The sequence below is a fragment of the Callorhinus ursinus genome, unplaced genomic scaffold (assembly GCF_003265705.2).
Source record: "Callorhinus ursinus isolate GAN/ISIS: 27379988/994484 unplaced genomic scaffold, GSC_fseal_2.0 scaffold49, whole genome shotgun sequence".
NCBI classification, from domain to species: Eukaryota; Metazoa; Chordata; class Mammalia; order Carnivora; family Otariidae; genus Callorhinus; species Callorhinus ursinus.
The window spans coordinates 95,501-113,277 of record NW_027397111.1 but is presented as its reverse complement, the minus strand read 5'-3'; the positions used below and the strand labels follow the sequence as shown (position 1 = coordinate 113,277).

At 45.6% G+C, this 17,777-nt stretch overlaps 1 protein-coding gene across 17 annotated transcripts in view; it reads right to left on the bottom strand.

The window, feature by feature from the left end:
- Positions 1–17,224, bottom strand: part of SERGEF (secretion regulating guanine nucleotide exchange factor) — a 217,128-nt gene extending 199,904 nt beyond the window's left edge. For 9 of the 17 annotated variants that reach the window (XM_025894495.2, XM_025894493.2, XM_025894497.2 and 6 more), the window contains exons 1-6: positions 17,099–17,224; positions 13,351–13,486; positions 11,620–11,775; positions 9,830–9,924; positions 5,760–5,820; positions 962–1,075 (exon numbers count right to left, since the gene is read on the bottom strand). In XM_025894495.2, coding sequence (XP_025750280.2) covers positions 962–1,075; positions 5,760–5,820; positions 9,830–9,924; positions 11,620–11,775; positions 13,351–13,486; positions 17,099–17,158 — 622 coding nt within the window. In that variant the 5' untranslated portion in view covers positions 17,159–17,224. Of the gene's footprint in view, positions 1–961; positions 1,076–5,759; positions 5,821–9,829; positions 9,925–11,619; positions 11,776–13,350; positions 13,487–14,401; positions 14,522–14,570; positions 15,072–15,180; positions 15,198–16,994 lie in introns of those variants that run through there. The other 8 variants (XM_073882856.1, XM_073882857.1, XM_073882860.1 and 5 more) reach the window with 7 other exon arrangements.
- Positions 17,225–17,777: the final 553 nt, after the last annotated feature.

The window sequence follows — 17,777 nt, the reverse complement described above, 5'->3', positions numbered from 1 at the left end:
GAAAGAGACTGAGCCCCAGAGTGAAAAGCAGAAGAGAAAGCCCTACAGGCTAAATGACCTACAAAGACAGACCAGACCCATGGGCAGAATGGTCACTACCCACTCCTCCTGTGCCCATGTAAAGAGACTTCCCTACAGAGACAAGCCATGAGAGACTCTTAATCTCTGGAAACAAACTGAGGGTTGCTGGAGTGGTGGGGGGTGGGAGGGATGGGGTGACTGGGTGATGGACACTGGGGAGGGTATGTGCTATGGTGAGCACTGTGAATTGTGCAAGACTGATGAATCACAGACCCCTGAAAGAAATAATACACTGTATGTTAATAAAAATAAATAAATAAAAAATAAAATAAAATAACATGCAGAGTCAAAAAAAAAAAAAGAGAGAGAGAGACTTCCCTACAGAACACTCTTGGCCCCTCACTCACTCCTGCTCCGCTTTTGGGAGAAGGAACTGGGCTTGCGAAGCACAGTCCTTCCAGGTTCTCCCTTTAGGATGTGCCTGCCTGCAGAGAGGGTGCCTCCTTGTGTGTTCCCAGCCCTGCAGTGAGCTTAGCGGGGCTCACGCTATGCAGCTGCAACAGTGCCTAGTAAGTAAATCCAATCGGGGACTCAGAATCTAGAGGCTCACTGTTGCTACACATTATTTCCGAACACCTAAGTCACGTCTTCCAACCTAACTTTTAACAGTTCCAGAGCTACCATTCTGATCTCCACTTATCTGACTTGCATCTATCTCTCAACAGGCGCCCCCTCTGGCAGTGAGGAGGGGTGCTTTTACTGGGCCCACAAAAATTCTAACAAGACTAACAGACCTAACCAACACAGAGACTGAAGACAGAGGAACTAAGAAAATAGTAAAGCAGTGTAAAGAGTAAACTCCATTTACCCATTTTCTGCATGCCTGTGTCACTATTTCTTGACAAAGAATAAATATAGGACTCAGAAATACGGGCCTTACCTGTCACTCTGCTTGGTTCCTTTGCCGTCAAAAACGGTGGGAGAGTCTGCCCAGGGCACAACCGCCGTCCAGATGATGCCAAACCAGTCCCCCACTGGAACACGATACCACTTGCTTCCCGATGGAGAAGAAGAAAACGAGAAAATGTTTTACGGGATTAAGACAAGATTGCTCCTGGAGCCCCATGCTACGGGAGTTTCTCAATGCATTCTCAGTTAACACACTTGCTATGGAGAAGCTCAGTGCTTCCAGGGACCCTATGACTTGGTTACCACCAAGCCAATCACAAGTCCAATCTTCAGGGCAATCTAAAACCATCAAAGAAAATTCCCACATACTAAAACTCCTTCCAAAAAGTTCCAGGACACTCTTCCAGAGTCAAAGCACTGAAACGACACCTTGTTCATGACTAACCTGGAAGGACAACTCAAACTCCTGACCCAGCAGGAAAGAACCTGGAAGATTATCAAGTCCATTCCTCACATTTAGTAGACGAGCAAACTGAGGGCTTGAAAAGACAATGTGATGTGCCCAAGGTCATACAGGGAGCTAGTAGCAGAGAAAATACTAGGACTCAGCTCTCGTAACGCCTAATGCAGTGTTTTTTCTACTACACCAAGATAAATGCAGTGATTCCTAATTACCAAATAAATACATATTTATGACTGCAAGATAGCTTAATAGCCACTCCTTCAGGGGAACGGCCTTTTATTTCCCTATCCACTGAATCTAGTTCATGTGCCCATGTTCTGAACCTCATGTAAATGCAGAGGTAACTTTTCATATATTTAAACTACAGTCACTCCTCCAGAAGCATCCTGTAACCCACGTTCCTTTGGGCTGTAAACAGACCAGCCCACTTTGTGAAATAGAAGTGATGACGACTAGCAAAACACAGTGCTGAAATAAAACAAAACTTACCCTCTCTTCCACAAATAAATTGCAAGGGGGAGAAAAAGTGAGGAAAAACAATTTATAGATTAAAAGAATCTTGTGATATCTGATAAGGGATTAATATTCAAAATATATAGCGAACTCCTAAAACTCAACAACTCAAAAAAAACCTGATTCAAAAATGAGCAAAGGATTTGAAGAGACATTTCTCTAAAGAAAACATACAGATGAGGGCGCCTGGGTGGTTCAGATGGTTAAGCGTCTGCCTTGGGCTCAGGTCATGATCCCCGGGTCCTGGGATTGAGCCCCACCTTGGGCTCCCTGCTCAGCAGGGAGCCTGCTTCTCCCTTTCCCTCTGCCTCTCTTCCCTGCTCATACTCTCTCTCTCTGTATCTCTGTGTCTCAAATGCATAAATAAAATCTTAAAAAAAAAAAAAAGAAAGAAAGAAAACATACAGATGATCAAAAGGCACATTTGAAAGAGGATCAATATCACTAATTATTAGAGAAATGCAAAACAAACCCACAACGAGATACTACTTCATACTCATTAGGATGGCTACCATTAAAAAAAAAAAACAGAAAATAACAAATGTTGGCAAGGATGCAGAGTTATTTGGAACCCTTGTGCACTACTGGCAGAAATGTAAGTGGTACGGCCCTTGGGGAAAACAGCATGGCAGTCCCTCAAAAAATTAAAATAGAATTACTATATGATCCAACAGTTCTACTTCTGGGTATATATCTTACAAAACTGAAAGCAGGACCTGGAAGTGATATTTGTACACCCATGTTCATGGCAGCCTTACTCACAATAGCTGACACACGGCGGCAACCCAAGTGTCTATCAACAGGTGAACGGATAAGCAAAATGTGGTCTATCCACACAATGGAATAGTCAGCCTTAAAAAGGGAGAAAATTCTGACACACGCTACAACATGGATAGACCCTGAGGACACTATGCTAAGTGAAATAAGCCACAAAAGGACAAATACTGTACAATTCCACTCATAGAAGGTACCTGTGTGAGTGGTCGAAATCACAGAGCCAGAAAGAAGAATGGCAGTCGCCAGGGGCTGGGGGGAGGGGAAGTTATTGTTTGTGGTTCCACAAGATGAAAGGAGTTCTGGAGATGGATGGTGGTAATGGTTGCACAATAACATGAATGGACTGTACACGTAAAAATGGTTAAGATGGTAAATTCTGTCATGCACATTTTATCACAAAAAATTACAAGGAGTAAATAAATAAGTATTTTTAAAAGGAGAGACATGACACTCATATCCACCACTTGCAGCCTAGACATCATTGGGATCCTGACTCAAACAAACTGTTAAAAAAAATATTTTGGAGACAGTCAAGAAAATTTAAACACTGACTGGATACTTGATCGAATTGCAGATTTATTGTTAGTGTTTTGTAGGTATGATGATGGTATTTTGGTAATGGTTTCAGAAAGAGTCCTTATCTTTCAGAGATGCCTGCAGAAATATTTACAGATTAAATGGGAGTGAGGAGGACTTACAATTAAGTCCATCAAACGCAACTGAGGGTTGCTGGAGTGAAGGGGGGTGGGGGGGATGGGTGACAGACATTGGGGAGGGTATGGGCTATGGTGAGCGCTGTGAACTGTGTAAGACTGACGAATCACAGACCTGTACCCCTGAAACAAATAATACATTATATGTTAAAAAAGAAGATAGTAGGAAGGGAAAAATGAAGGAGGGGAAATCAGAAGGGGAGACGAACCATAAGAGACGATGAACTCTGAGAAACACACTGAGGGTTCTAGAGGGGAGGGGGGTGGGGGGATGGGTTAGCCTGGTGATGGGTATTAAAGAGGGCATATTCTGCGTGGAGCACTGGGTGTTATACGCAAACAATGAATCATGGAACACTGCATCAAAAACTAATGATGTAATGTATGGTGATTAACATAACATAATATAAAATTTTTTTTAAAAGTCCATCAAATGGAAACTGCTTTGTAACTGGACAGAAATGTACACATAAGACTAGCAATTACAGAAGTTGGTAGGAAAGGGGGAATTAAACCAAAAATAGGCAATTCTCCAGTCCTGCTAATTTCTAAAAAGAGAAGCAGCTTATAAAAATGTAATCACTAGCATACAACTCAGCAATCACACTCCTGGGCGTTTATCCCAGAGAAATGAAAATTTATGTCTGCATAAAAACTTGTCCACAAATGTTTATTGCTTTATTCTTAATAGCCAAAACCTGGAAACAACCAGATATCCCTCAATGGGTGACTGGTTAAACAAACTGCGTTGTTGTGGGCTGAACTGTGCCCCCAAAAATTCTTACGTTGAGGCCCTAAACTCAGGTGTGACTGTATTTGGAGAGAGGCCTGTAAGGAACTAATAAAGGTTAAATGGGTCATAAGAGTGAGGCCTTCAACGGACAGAACTGGTGTCCTTATAAAAAGAAGAGATACCAGATGCCTCCCTCTCTCCATGAGTGCACAGAGCAAAGGCCCTATAAGGACACGGCAAGAAGGCAGCCATCTACAAGTCAGAAAGAGACGCCTCACCGGAGAGCAATCCTCCTGGCCTCTTGATCTGGGACTTCTAGCCTCTGTAACTGTAAGGAACTGTTTAAGCCATCCAGTCTGTGATATTTCGTTATGGCAGCCTGAGATGACTAATTCAGTGGTACATCTATACCAGGGACTGCTACTACTCAGCAATAAAAAGGAACAAATTATTGATACACACAGCTTGGATGACTCTCCAGGGAATCCTGCTGAGCAAAAACAGTCAACCGCAAAAGGCTACATACTGTATGATACCATTATATAACGTCCTTGAAGTGACATTACTGTTGGGGAACAGAAGAGCAGCTGCCAGGAGCTAAGAAGGGGTGGGGGCAGGTAGGAAGTGAATGTATAAAAGGTACCTACAAGGGTGTATAAAAGTGAGTGCTAGGAAAAGGCCACAGGCGGGACGGTTATGGTGACGGAGCTGTTCGTATCCTGACCATAGCAAGACCGGCCGGGCTGCTGAGCTACAGTTTCACAAAATGTCACCGCTGGGAGGAACTGGGTAGAGAGTGCATGAGATCTATTTTATTTCTTGCAACTGCATGTGAATCTGCAATTATCTCAAAACTTGTTTCCTACATGCGCAACATTAAGCCCCAGGCGACCATCAGTACCGAGCTGCACTGGACCCTTCCTCGGCCCCTCCGGCCTCCCCGGGCCGCGACTGGACTCATCAACGCTTGAGCCTGAGCTGCCACAGCCAGTTAGGCCTGCCCTTCACCTCGTGAGAGTGGGAGCAGAAAAACGACCCAGGGAGAGGAGAAAGGCTCACCGTTCTTCTGCAGGCCACCACCTCTCTCCACCTGCCACCGTCACCCTCACACACACTGTCAGCCTGAGGTCCACCACCACTCTCTCATGGTACAGGAGAGGAGCTCATTGGAAGCTTTGACATTAATAAACGTTAAAACCCACTAGGAAAGCAGTGTAGTTCACAGTAAAAAATGTGGGCCTTGGAAAGGAGGTCATTCCAGACTCTGTTCCCAGCTCTACCTTTGACCACCTTATCCCCTGCACAAACTTAGACAAGCACTCGAGTCTATGCACCTCAGTTTCTTCACATGTAACTTGCATCACGGCAAGGTTGTAAGGATGAAATAAGGTATGGATTAAATCAAGAGAATCTAGCACCATGCCTAGAACATAATAAGGAACTAGAAAACTTCATTTCCTTCCTCCCCACCTGCTGAAGGTTTCCCACATGACTTTGGCCTTGTGTCTCCTCCTTCTAATCAGAAATGCAGCACAGCAGGACACTTTGAATTACTCCTTAGTTTTTTTCCTCTAAAGCTCTGTTTCTCTTTATTATGAGCCCATTTTGAAAATAAAAGCAAGATGATCACCTGTAGCAGCTAAAGCATGCCTCAGTCCAGCAGCAATGCAAACAACCTTCTCTCTCAGGAGCTGTCGAAAGAAAGAAAAGGACTGAGATCTTAGAATCACCCATCTGCAAGATGTTATGTACTTTATGCCCTGATACAATGCAGCATGGCCCTCCTTACATGTCTGACTGGTTTAGAGTCCCCAACCTCCAACATTTCCATCCCTAAATACCTCTCTATGTATTCTGAAAAGGAAAAAAATCTTTTAAAAATAAATGTATCACAATGTGTCTCAGGGCTGCAAGGGACCTTCATCCAGTCCAGGGGTTGGCAAATGTCTTCTATAAAGACCAGAGAGGAACTATTTTAGACTTTGCAGGCTACATGGTTTGTGTCATAGTCTCTGCTCTGCCAACGTAACATAAAAGCAGCCCCAGGCAATCCATGAATGAATGGGCATGGCTGTGTTCCAGCAACACTTCATTTACCCAGGGTTCTAGCTGGATGGCCTCTGATCTAGTCCAAGCCCCATCCAATGCCAGAACCCCTCCACAACACCCCAGGAAATCATCATCCTACCCCTCCCAAGCAGCTGCTTCCAGTGACATGTGCTCACTATCCCCGGGTGCCTGCTCCGTGTTTCCACCATTCCATTTACCTCCTTAGCTGCCTCTAGCCTCTCACAATGCTTTCCAAATATGTGAAGACAGTTGTGCGTCCTCTCTAAGATGTCTTGTGGTGGCTTTAAAACCAAGTCCTCAAATTCTTTGAAACCCACCCCTTCAAGTTGTGGAGCCTAATACCCCTCTGGCTGAATGTGGGCTGGACTTGGTGACTTGTTTCTAGTGACCAGGATAAAGAAGTGATGAGCAGCCTAGAGACAAGGTGATAAAAGGCACTGAGTCTTCCTGCTTGGCCTCACTCTCGAATCTCTCTTGGGGGAAGCCAGATGCCATGCCTGCACAATCCCACAGAAACGCCCACGTGGCAAGGAACTAAAGCCAACTGCCAGGTGAGAGAGCATGGCAGCGGGTCTGCCAGCCCAGCCCAGAGCCGTCAGCAGACAGCCTGCAGCCCTAGCTAACATCTTGACCGTAACCTCATGAGACCAGCTAAGTTGTTCCAAGATCCCTGACCCTCAGAAACTGAGATAGTAAGGCGCCTGGGTGGCTCAGTTGGTTGAGTGGCTGCCTTCGGCTCAGATCATGATCCTGAAGTCCTGGGATCGAGTCCCACATCGGGCCCCCTGCTCAGCAGGGAGTCTGCTTCTCCCTCTGATTCTCCCCCCCTCATGCTCTCCATCTCATTCTCTCTCTCAAATAAAATAAATAAAATCTTAAAAAAAAAAAAAAAAGAAACTTATATAGTAAATGCTTGTTGTTTAAAGTTGCTAGTTTTTTTTTTTTTGAGAGAGAGAGAGCATGCACTCTTCACTCCACCCTGCACACTATCCCTTCTGCCCCCCCGCAACACACTGTTCTGACCACTTGCCATATACTACCTCCCTGATGGCCCCCTCCCCATGGGCACTTCTACCACTTCCTTATGTTCCAATCATACTAAACTGCTTGCAGTGTCTCAAACCCTGATATTTTGTGCTTCTACACCTTTGCTTATGGTTCCTTCTGTGTGGAACGCTCTTCTTTTATAGCTACTCTGTGCATCTTATCTCAAGCCATGTAAACTTCTACTCAACTTTCAAGACTCAGCATAAGCCTGTCCTCACTCCACCTCCCTCTCCCTAGAAAGAGTTAAGTATTCCCTCCTTTAAGGCTATACCTGCATCCACCATAGTTTTAACAAGGTAATGCATTTAGATGTTTCTATATCTACCCTGGACCACTAAACTCTAAGACCCGCAAATGCTAAGATTGGGTCATACTCACCTTTGTCCCCACGGCCCTAAACACAGTGCCTACACGCAACAGCTGCTATTTAATATATGAATGAATTTCTCTTATGTTTCACTTTGGCACATTCCTCCCGTTGTTCAAGAGGATACAGCCTGACAAATGTTGTCACCTCCTGATTCTGTCATCCAACATATTTTAACCATTGTTCCCTTCTGTCTTCTTTAATCATGTGACCTAAGCTAAATTAATTAGAACTTATGTAGGTTCTTAAAAGGCCATCTATTTGTAATTGGCAACTGTAACACTTCCTACGACAGGGACTGCAGAGTCTAGATTTCTCTGCATACCATGTGCTACAGACTGAATGTTTGTTTTCCCCTGAAATTCATATACTGAAACCTATTACCCAATGTGATAGTATTTGGAAATGCGGTCTTCTGGAGGTGATTAGGTCATGAGAATGGAGCCCTTATGAATGGGATTAATGCCCCTATAAAAGAGGCCCCAGAGAGCTCCTTTGTCCAGCAAAATGAGTGTCTATGAACAAGGAAGCAGGTCCTCACCAGACACCAATTCTGCCGACGCCCTGATCTCGGACTTTCCAGCCTCCGGAAGTGTGAAAAATAAATGTTTGTTGTTGAAGCCACCCAGTATATAGAATTCTTGTGACAGCAGCCTGAACACTCTAAAACACTGTGGAGATCATGACCTCAAATAATATCCCAAAGACCAGCAACTGTAATTCAGCAATATGACCAAGTTCTCTCCAATGAAAACAGATCTCCTACTCTGAGTCAGAGTTCAAGAAAATTAGCTAGATGGGAGCAGCTGAGGTGGTGGGAAACTCATTTTAGATCCCAGGATATTTCTTTAAAAATTCCATAGTCCCTGGGCACCTGGGTGGCTCAGTGAGTTGAGCAACTGACCCTTGGTTTCAGCTCAGGTCATGATCTCAGGGTCGTGGGATCGAGTCCCATGCTGAGCACAGAGCCTGCTTCTCTCCCTCTCCTTGTTCCCCTCCCCCACCACACACACGCTCTCTGTGTGTGTCTCTCTCAAATAAATAAATCATTAAAAAAATAAAATAAAATAAAATTCCACAGTCCTATTGTGACCACTTACATACAAACTTCACAAAAATGTGTACATTTTAAGTATGGATGCAGTGGAAAGAGCTCTGAACTAGGGCCAGGAGTCCTGTCTAGGAAGAAGCCACTAGCTACATGCAGCTACCAAGTAACCGATATGTGACTAGACACAACTAGGCTAAACTGAGACACACTCTGAATACAAAATGTACACCAGAGATTAACTTGTATGAAACAGACAACATAAAGCATCTCATTAGGAAATGTTAACATTAGTGACACATATAATGAAATAATACTAGTTTGAATACATTGGGTTAACTTAAAAGTTATTAAAATTAATTTCACCTACACACCACATATGAGTGAAACTTAAAAACATCATGTGACATGAGAGAAGCCAGACACAAAAAGCCACATATTCTATGATTCCATTTATGTGAAATGCCCAGAATAGGCAGATCCACAGAGACAGATGAGTGGTGGCCAGGGGTTGGGGGAGGGCAGAAGGGGAAGTAATTGCCATCGGGTACACAGTTTCTTTCCTGGTGATGAGAATGTTCTCAAATTAGATAATGCTGACGGCTGCACATCTCTGCGATATACGAAAAACCACTGAATTATACATTTTTAAAGGGTAAATTCTATGGCATGTGAACTACATCTCAAGAAACCTGTTATTTTAAAAATTAATTTCATATTTTTCTCTTTACTCTTAAAAATGATGCTACTAAAAAATCCTAAATTACATATGCGATTCACATCACATTTTTATTGGGCACTACTGATCTACCATTTGCTGAGCTTAGTGTCTTTAGCTAAGTCACTTCTATCTGGACCTGTTTCTAACCTAGTTCCCATTATTACTAATTTTAGAATTGTAAAATGTAATTAATGTCTTTGTGACATATATTACTTTCATTGTTTTATTTCACAAAAATTTATAACGTGTATGAGGACTAACAGAGGATTTTCACTCACAACCTCCATCACCCACCCCCGACCTACTTTTTCCCGGGAGAACCTAGGTTTTCCAACTTAAATTCTGACTAGCCCCTGGGTTTTCAGGGACCCAGCCAGTCTCTGAGTCTGGGGCAGGGAAACGCTTTAACAGGACGGGGGTCAGCTACATATTGGGTGCTATCCTTACCTCCATGGCCTGGGGAACCACACATCTTCGAGGGCCATGAGGAACCCCCAGCTGGCCAAAGGAGTTGGATCCACATGACAGAACTTGACCACTCTCTGCAAAATTCAAATACTTAAACCATAATCTAAGAAGTAAGATATCTGTAACCAGTGGGTAAATGCTGAAGGATGGGAACAGCAAAGGGAATGAGAGGAGGAAGTGGGGCCTGTGATTCAGCACATTCAAACCACAGTCCCTGCTTTTATTGTTCCTCTAGGAATAAAAACACAAGGCACTGGGCTAGTTTCACAGATTCTCCATCACACTACCTAATTAATGGCAGCTTATCTGTGTAGAACATTAGCCTGCTGCCTGGTGCTGGGATGGGAGGATACTTACTCCCCACTTTTCTCATTTCCATGCATCACAATTTTCATTATTTTAACACTCCAGGCCTCTCTCCCTGCTCCTCCCCATGCTCACTGCCTCCCAGGGGAAAAGGGATAACCTAACCAACTGATGGATTTGGGAGAAGGAACATGACATGTGTGGCTTGGTACCTTCCTCTCAGGTATTCTGGACTGATGCAGAGTAAGTGCTTCCCCTACACAGATAACCTAGTGTTTGGAGAATAAGTTTGGCTCAGAGGAGTGTTACAGAACCCCTTGGCCTGACCATCAACCCTGTCCTCCAACTTAGCCTTTATCAGTGAAAAGCCAATAGTGTGATCTCCAGCTATCTGGCTGCTCTCCTCCTTTCTCACAACTGGTTCCACAAGTGAGCAGGAAACAGAGTGTTATCCACTGACATCTCATAACCCCAACACAGTCCACGAAAAGCACTTCAGAAATGATAGCTATTATTTAGAGTTATTACTACTAAATTCAGCACACATTACAGAACCCCTCCGCAGAAGAGATGGTGATGCCTGAGCAGGGTTTTAAAGAAGGGGTAAGAGTTCATCAGAGAGACAAAACTGTTCTCTGTACCAGAGAACAATGTTCTGTGTGATATTTCTAGAAAGAAAACTATGGGGAATGTGGAGAATAAAAGACAAGGCAACAACAGGGATAGGTAGGGAACAATAATCGAAGCCCTGTGCTCAAAGCCTGGGATCTGAGCTATGCTCATGAGAATCCACAAGGGTGGGGGGGCGGGAGAGGATATGGTCAGAAGATGCCCTTTCCAGAGGACTGTCAACGAGGGAATCTAATCAGAAACTCTAGACGGTCTTTTCCATCCAGAATGACAAGCTAGATGGGGCAAAACTACTTCCAGGGAAAAAGAAGTAACTATTGCTAGCTGCTCCCAAGAGCATTATCCTATTAACCCTTTGGCCATGTCCCTCTACATCCTATTCTGCTACCTGGCTTTGCAGAGACTAAACAATTCCGCCCAACCATATTTAATTTTTTTTTAAATCCTTCACTGGGGAAAAAGCTGTTACCACTGTTGTGTGACCTCTGATTTCCTCATGCTTCCCCACCACATTCCCCCATGAGTAGCCCTTAGTCAGCACGACTGGCCAGCTAGCCCAGACAAACAGCTATCATGAATTTCTGGGACAGGAAGTAGCCACCAAAGTTAATCTAGTCCATCCCCCAGTTTCTGGCAAAGAATTTTCTATCCCAAAATTTTGCTGTTCAAACTCCTCTTGCAAAAGGCACCCACAACCTTCCTCAACAACCAGAGAGAAATTTGTATGTGTGTTTACACATATAGAGGATTTCACTTAATTGGGATCACCACCACCAAGCTCTTCTCACCCACTGCCTTTGTGGTGATAAAGACTTACCCAAGAGTGAACTCACCTGTGAGAATAATGGTAAAATCCCAGCCACAGGCCACCTGTTGGATGGGACAGCCAAGGAGGGATGGGCAGGCAGTAAAATACAGAACATCTTCTGTGTGACCAAGCCCCAGTTGCCCGTCTTTGTTCAGGCCACAAACAAAAAGGCCTCCACCATCTGCAAAAAGGAAAAGGCTTTGGTGATAGCGTACACAGGGGAAATTACAACTGTCAAAGTGAGAAAAAGGATCTCACTAATTAGTTGCAGTCACAAACCCAGCAACTCTTTTCCCACGCGCATAATAAGCCACATAGGTTAATGTGCACTGGCCTAAATGGCATAGGGCCAAGGCGTTCAAATCTAGTACCTACATGGGACACTCCAAGTCCTAGAGCAGTGGCCAATCACCTAATTGAGCATCTACTAGAACAAGAAAAGCCAACATTCATTTAGAACTTAGAACATGCCACGTATTATGATACGAGCTTTATCTTTGGCCGATTTATCCTTTAGGCACAGGGCCTAGGGCCTACAATACTTTTAGAGGCCCACAAAAATGTTTTAATTTTATATATATATTTTTTAAGATCTTATTTATTTATTTCACAGAGAGAGAGCGAGAAGAGCACAAGCAGGGGGGTGCGGCAGAGGGAGAGGGAGAAGCAGGCTCCCCGCTGAGCAGGGAGCCCGATGTGGGTTCAATCCCAGGACCCTGAGATCATGACCCAAACCAAAAGCAGACGCTTAACCCACTGAGCCACCCAGGTGCCCCTAATTTTACATTCTTTTAAAATAAGAAAAAAATAAATGCAATAATAATGAATATGCAATGTTAAATCTAGCCTGGATTAGACTAATCTTTATATCAATGAGGTTGTAAAATAGAATTCTTAATATTTCTTTATGGAGGAAAGGGTCCACAAAGGCAAAAGTGCCAAGGACCCATGAAAGTCATAATGCAGCCCTGTCACTCACTGATTCTCCTCATCCAGCCTTATTACCCCCATGTAGCAAAGGGGAAAATGGCACAGAGGAATTAATATGCTCAAGGACACATGGCTAATAATAGAACCAGGATTTGAACCCAGGCAGTTGATTCCAGAACTCACTTTTTTTTTTTTAAGATTTTATTTATTTATGTGAGAGAGCGAGAAGCAGAGGGAGAAGCAGGCTCCCCGCTGAACAGGGAGCCTGACGTGGGGCTTGATCCCGAGACTCTGGGAACACAATCTGAGATGAAGGCAGCCACTTAACCGACTGAGCCACCCAGGAGCCCCCCCAGAACTCATGTTCTTAACTGGGATGCAATATGCCCTTCTTTGCAATATCAGGGCACCTGTAGTACATGTTAAGTACTATCATAGGTTCTGCAAAGGAAATTAAGGAAAACACAAAGTTCTTGCTCTCAAGGAATATTCAATCTAATTGCAAAGACTTCTACCTCACAAGTGAAAGTTAAATAGCAATATATAATATAAAGTGTAAAATATGTTGCCAACTCTGCCACTAATGTGTCTTGTAACCGTAAGCAACTGGTTTTCCTCTCTGAGCCTCATTTGTATAAATGGGGGCGGGGAGCCTAGAAGATCTCTGAAGGCCTTTCAGCTCTAAAAATCTAGAATTCTCTAACGGTAACTTGGCTCTTTCACAAGAATGTTTTCCTCTGCAAAATACAAGAAGCTGAAAGATGGCAACATAACCTGCTAGTGGGAAATGTCTAAATAAGAAATGTCTACTCCAGAAAGATGTTACCTGTGACAACAGCAGAGTGGCCCCCTCCTCCTGTGATCCTCCTGATACACTCAGGTTTAAAGAAGTCATTCAGTTGCTGGGGCAAAAGTACATCTTCCTTATGGCCAAGGCCAAGTTGTCCGTAGCTATTCGCACCCTAGGGATAATGTAAGGCAAGGATGAAAGCATACAGGAACCATAACTGTCAATGTGCATTTACCTGTCCCTATCTTTCTCATCCTGACATGCCTCTCAGAGCCTTTCACAGATGAGATTTCATAAGCTCATTCTTAAGAGGCTGTTATATGCAACCCATACTTAGATAGTGGCCCCATTCCCAGAACACCACGATTTTCATGTGAGAAGAGCCCTTAGTACCACTACTTATCCAAACATACTCCTCGCCTTCTCCTTCCAACGCCCCAGCCCACATGTGTCATCTTTGGGGGGCAGCATGGGAGTTCCTTCTGAGAAAAGCTAATTCTCTAGGGAGGCTAAGAAAAGAAATGAGGGGAAATGGGAACAAAGTGGGTGGGAAATGCACTGAATTTGTCCCTTCTCCTCATGCCTTCACTGAGAAAACTGGCAATGCTTCTGTAATCAAAAGTTAGCTGAGAACTTTGTGCCCTTAAGCAGGGCACCTCATTGTTATTTCATTGTAAAGTGAAAGAGGTTGGCAATGATCTTGAAGGGCCTTTCCAAGTACAGTGTTGTGTGACTCTGAGATTCACGTGGTGAGATTCCCGTAAGGAAACAGATTTCCCCTTGGTGGGCAATATGTCTATCTTTGTTATTATGAAATAAAGGTCCAGAATCTCTAATCCAAAACCCTTGCAGCTAGATGTATTTCAGATTCAGAACTGTACAGACTTTAGAAAAGTAATACCGTATATAAATCAGATACACTACTGCAAGGTTCAGGAGCAGCACCCCATAAGTAAAATAGTATTATTTCTGCAGTAAGAGGTACAAATACAGTAAGCAGGCAAAGACTATATATAGCATTATGTCAGGTCAGTTTGGAGTTTTTGGAGTTTTTTGTACTCAAAATTGAAGATAAAGAATTGTAGACCTGCAGGAAGAATCTATAGATTTCAGAAATCTTTATAATTCCTCCAAGTATCTACTCCTGACTGGTTCTTCCTAGATATGAGTAGCAAAAACTTCCAAATGTGTTTGTTTTTTAAGACACCTGAAAGAGGAAAAGTGATTTAAAATAACTACCCAAAATACATACGTACATACAAACTTCTGCCCCTTATGGTCTATTTCACATTTGTACAGGGCTGCAAGGACTCCAAGCTGGAAGCGGAAACCATGACGGGGCACAGGTCCCAGAGGCCTTCAGGGACAGTATTAGCTGCCAAACAGAGTGCTTCTCCAATGGTTGGCATTCACCTTTAATTCTCACAATAACAGAGGAGATGGACATTATCGCTCCCATTTTACAGATGAAGAAACTAAGGCTCAGAGAGGTTAAGTGACTTTCCGTAGTCATATAGCTGGGAAGGCAATAAGACAGATATGCCCCGCTCCTTTCATTATACTATACTGTGTCTCTTAAGGATATATGGTGAACTTCAGACCAGAGCTTCCCTGGCAAGAGGTTAACTATATCTACAGTACCCGCATCACTTTATCCACCTTTTTCTGCTTTATTTTTCTTCATAGCACTCCCTGACATGACATTTGCTTATTGTTTATTGTCTACCTCCCCTACTAAAAAGCAAACTCAATGAGGGCAGGAACAATGTTCACTGCCATGTCCCCTGCACCTGAAACTGTGCTGGCCCAGAGAAGGTGTACATATATTTATATAGTAAATGAATGTAAGGTCTGATGAGGCCCTACCTAGGAAAGATGAAAGGAAAAATGTGCACACTGTGGGGTATACATGCACAGGATGTCTCCGTCAGCCCTGAGATTTCTGTGACTGCCCCACGAGCAGGACTGCAGTCTGCTGAACAGAAAGTGAGAGAGACACAGGCACTTGAGGCTCAAATTATGGCACTCAATTTCTGTAACACAGCAAGAGGCCCAAAACCCAGGATAAAGCAAAACAGAGGAAAATTCAATACATGTCTCAGCTGTATTTGCCTCCTTTCCTTACAAACACTTCAGACATAGCATACCCACATACAACTCCAAGGAGGTAAATTTCCTTGTTATGGGCTGAATTGTGTTCCCCTAAAATTAATTTGCTGAAGCCTTAGCCTCTAATATCTCAGAATGTGGCTATATTTGGAGATCGGGCCTTTTAAGAGATAATTAAGGTTAAATGAGGTCGTAAAGGTAGGGCTCAAATTCAATATAAGAAGAGACACAGGGATGCTCTCAGATTGAGAAAAAGCCACATGAGGACACCACAAGAAGGTAGCCATCTGCAAGCCAAAGAAAGAGGCTTCAGAAGAAAGTAAACCGCTGCCACCTTGCTCTTGGACTTCTGGCCTCCAGAACTGCAAGGAAATAAAATTCCATTTTTTAAGACCTCCCAGTCTGTGGTATTTTTCTATCCCAGCACTGGCAAACTAATACACCTCTCCACACATATTACACAGCAGGAAGGCCAGCAGGCCTCCAAGCAGTTAGAAGAGGCCATATCTGACGCAGACCCCAGTCTCCCGCCTGGGAAAAGCCACCCCAGGCACACATTCAATCCCCAAATCCACCCCCAGCTCAAGTGCCACCTCAAAAAGAGTACCCAGACAGCCAGGCTACCTCAGGCCACACCACCGTCTCCCTTCCACCAGTCTGCTGCCTTACATTCAACAAGTGCTGCTTGGTACTGATTATCACCTTCGTTCGATTAGTCAATACATGTTCGTTTTAACGGTAATATAGGTGGTATCCCGCTCCCTCAACTCAAGAGCTGGGCCTTTCACTTTTGTGTTTTTCCCAAAAGACCAACACATAGCCAGGCACACAAAAGGGTCTCATTCATTCATTTGTCAACAAATATTTGCTAGGCACCGTGACATGCCTGGCACAATACCCACCCTTATGACACTTATATTCTAGCCAAGGAGACGGACATTAACAAATTCTACATTTCATTACAATTGTGATATGGGCTGTAAAGAACTACAAGACACTATGTCCGCTTATTCCCAAGCATCTGTCTGGTCGGCCGCTTGCAACACACTGCTGTGCAGAGACCCTCCTCTCTCCTAGCCAGGACACAAGAAGATGACCCTGTCTCTCAGTGCCTCCATCAAACCAACACCCGCGCAGACTCCCACGCCCCCAATACAGGCAAGATCCGGTCACAGAAGAGTATCAGCAAACATGCAGGATCTCCGCCTTGTGCACCGCCCACCACCGCAGGCCTCGCGTCAAAGGATGATCCCGCCAGGCTGGGGTGGGGCTGGGAAGGGGCCGGCATCCTGCGGGCAACCGGAGGGTGAGGAGCACAGGTGGCCCCACAGGGCTCTGGGACAGGGCGATCCCCCCACGCCGTCCCTCCCGGCGCTATCCGGGCCTGGGGGCTCTGGCGGAACCACACGCTATGCCCAGGAGGCAGATGCTTCCAGCTGCGCCGCAGCCCCCTCGAGTCCGGACCCCACCAGCCAGCAGGCCCCTAAGTCACCCGTGAGGGCCGCTCCCTCCCGACCCTCTCCCCCTCAGCCCCCAGCCCAGGATCCTCCAACCCAGAGCCTGGCCCGGACCTCGGCCGCCCAGCCCAGGAACGCCAACGCCGAGGCCGCCAGCTCCCCGCGCCTCTGCGCCCCCTCAGTCCCAGCGGCCCCGGCCCGGGGGCGGAGTCACGTACCCAGGCGAAGAGCGCGGCCGCCGCAGGGGCGGCCTCGGAGGCGCTCGGCTCCCGCTCCATGTGGGGACACTCCGCCGGCGCTTCCGGGAGGGGTCGGGGGTGGGGCCCACTAGGGGAGGGATTAGTGATGGGGTGTGGGCCCGGCGCGGGTGGGGCCTGTGATTGGGAGGGGCCGGCGCGGGGGAGGAGTCTGCAATGAAGGCGGGGCCCTTGTTCGGGAGGGGTCTGCCGTGGGGAAGGAGCAGGCACGGGGGAGGGGTCTGTAGCGGAGGCGGGGCCGACGTAGGAGAGGGGCCTGTAGTGGGAGCAGGGCCGGAGCGGTGACGAAGGGGGAAGAGGGTCTGCGGTGGGGGCGGGGCCAGAGTGGGGGAGGGGCCTGTGGATGAGGCGGGGCCATCACTGGGGCGTGGTCTGCAATGGGGGCGGGGGCGGAGCCGAGGGAGGGCCCGCGAGAGCCGGGCAATCGCCTCTGGAGCGTGCCCCGGATCGCCGCGCCCGGCCGCGCTCAGAGCGTCTCTGCCTTTGGCCCCAGCCTTGCAGTGCCGTTGTGCTTCTCCCTCCCTCCCCTCGCACTCTATTTTTAGTAATATACGAATGCACTAAGCTCCTTCGTGTTTTTATCTTATTGGAGTCCCACGACAGCCCGGAGGCGCTGACCGGGAAGAAACTGAGCCGGGGA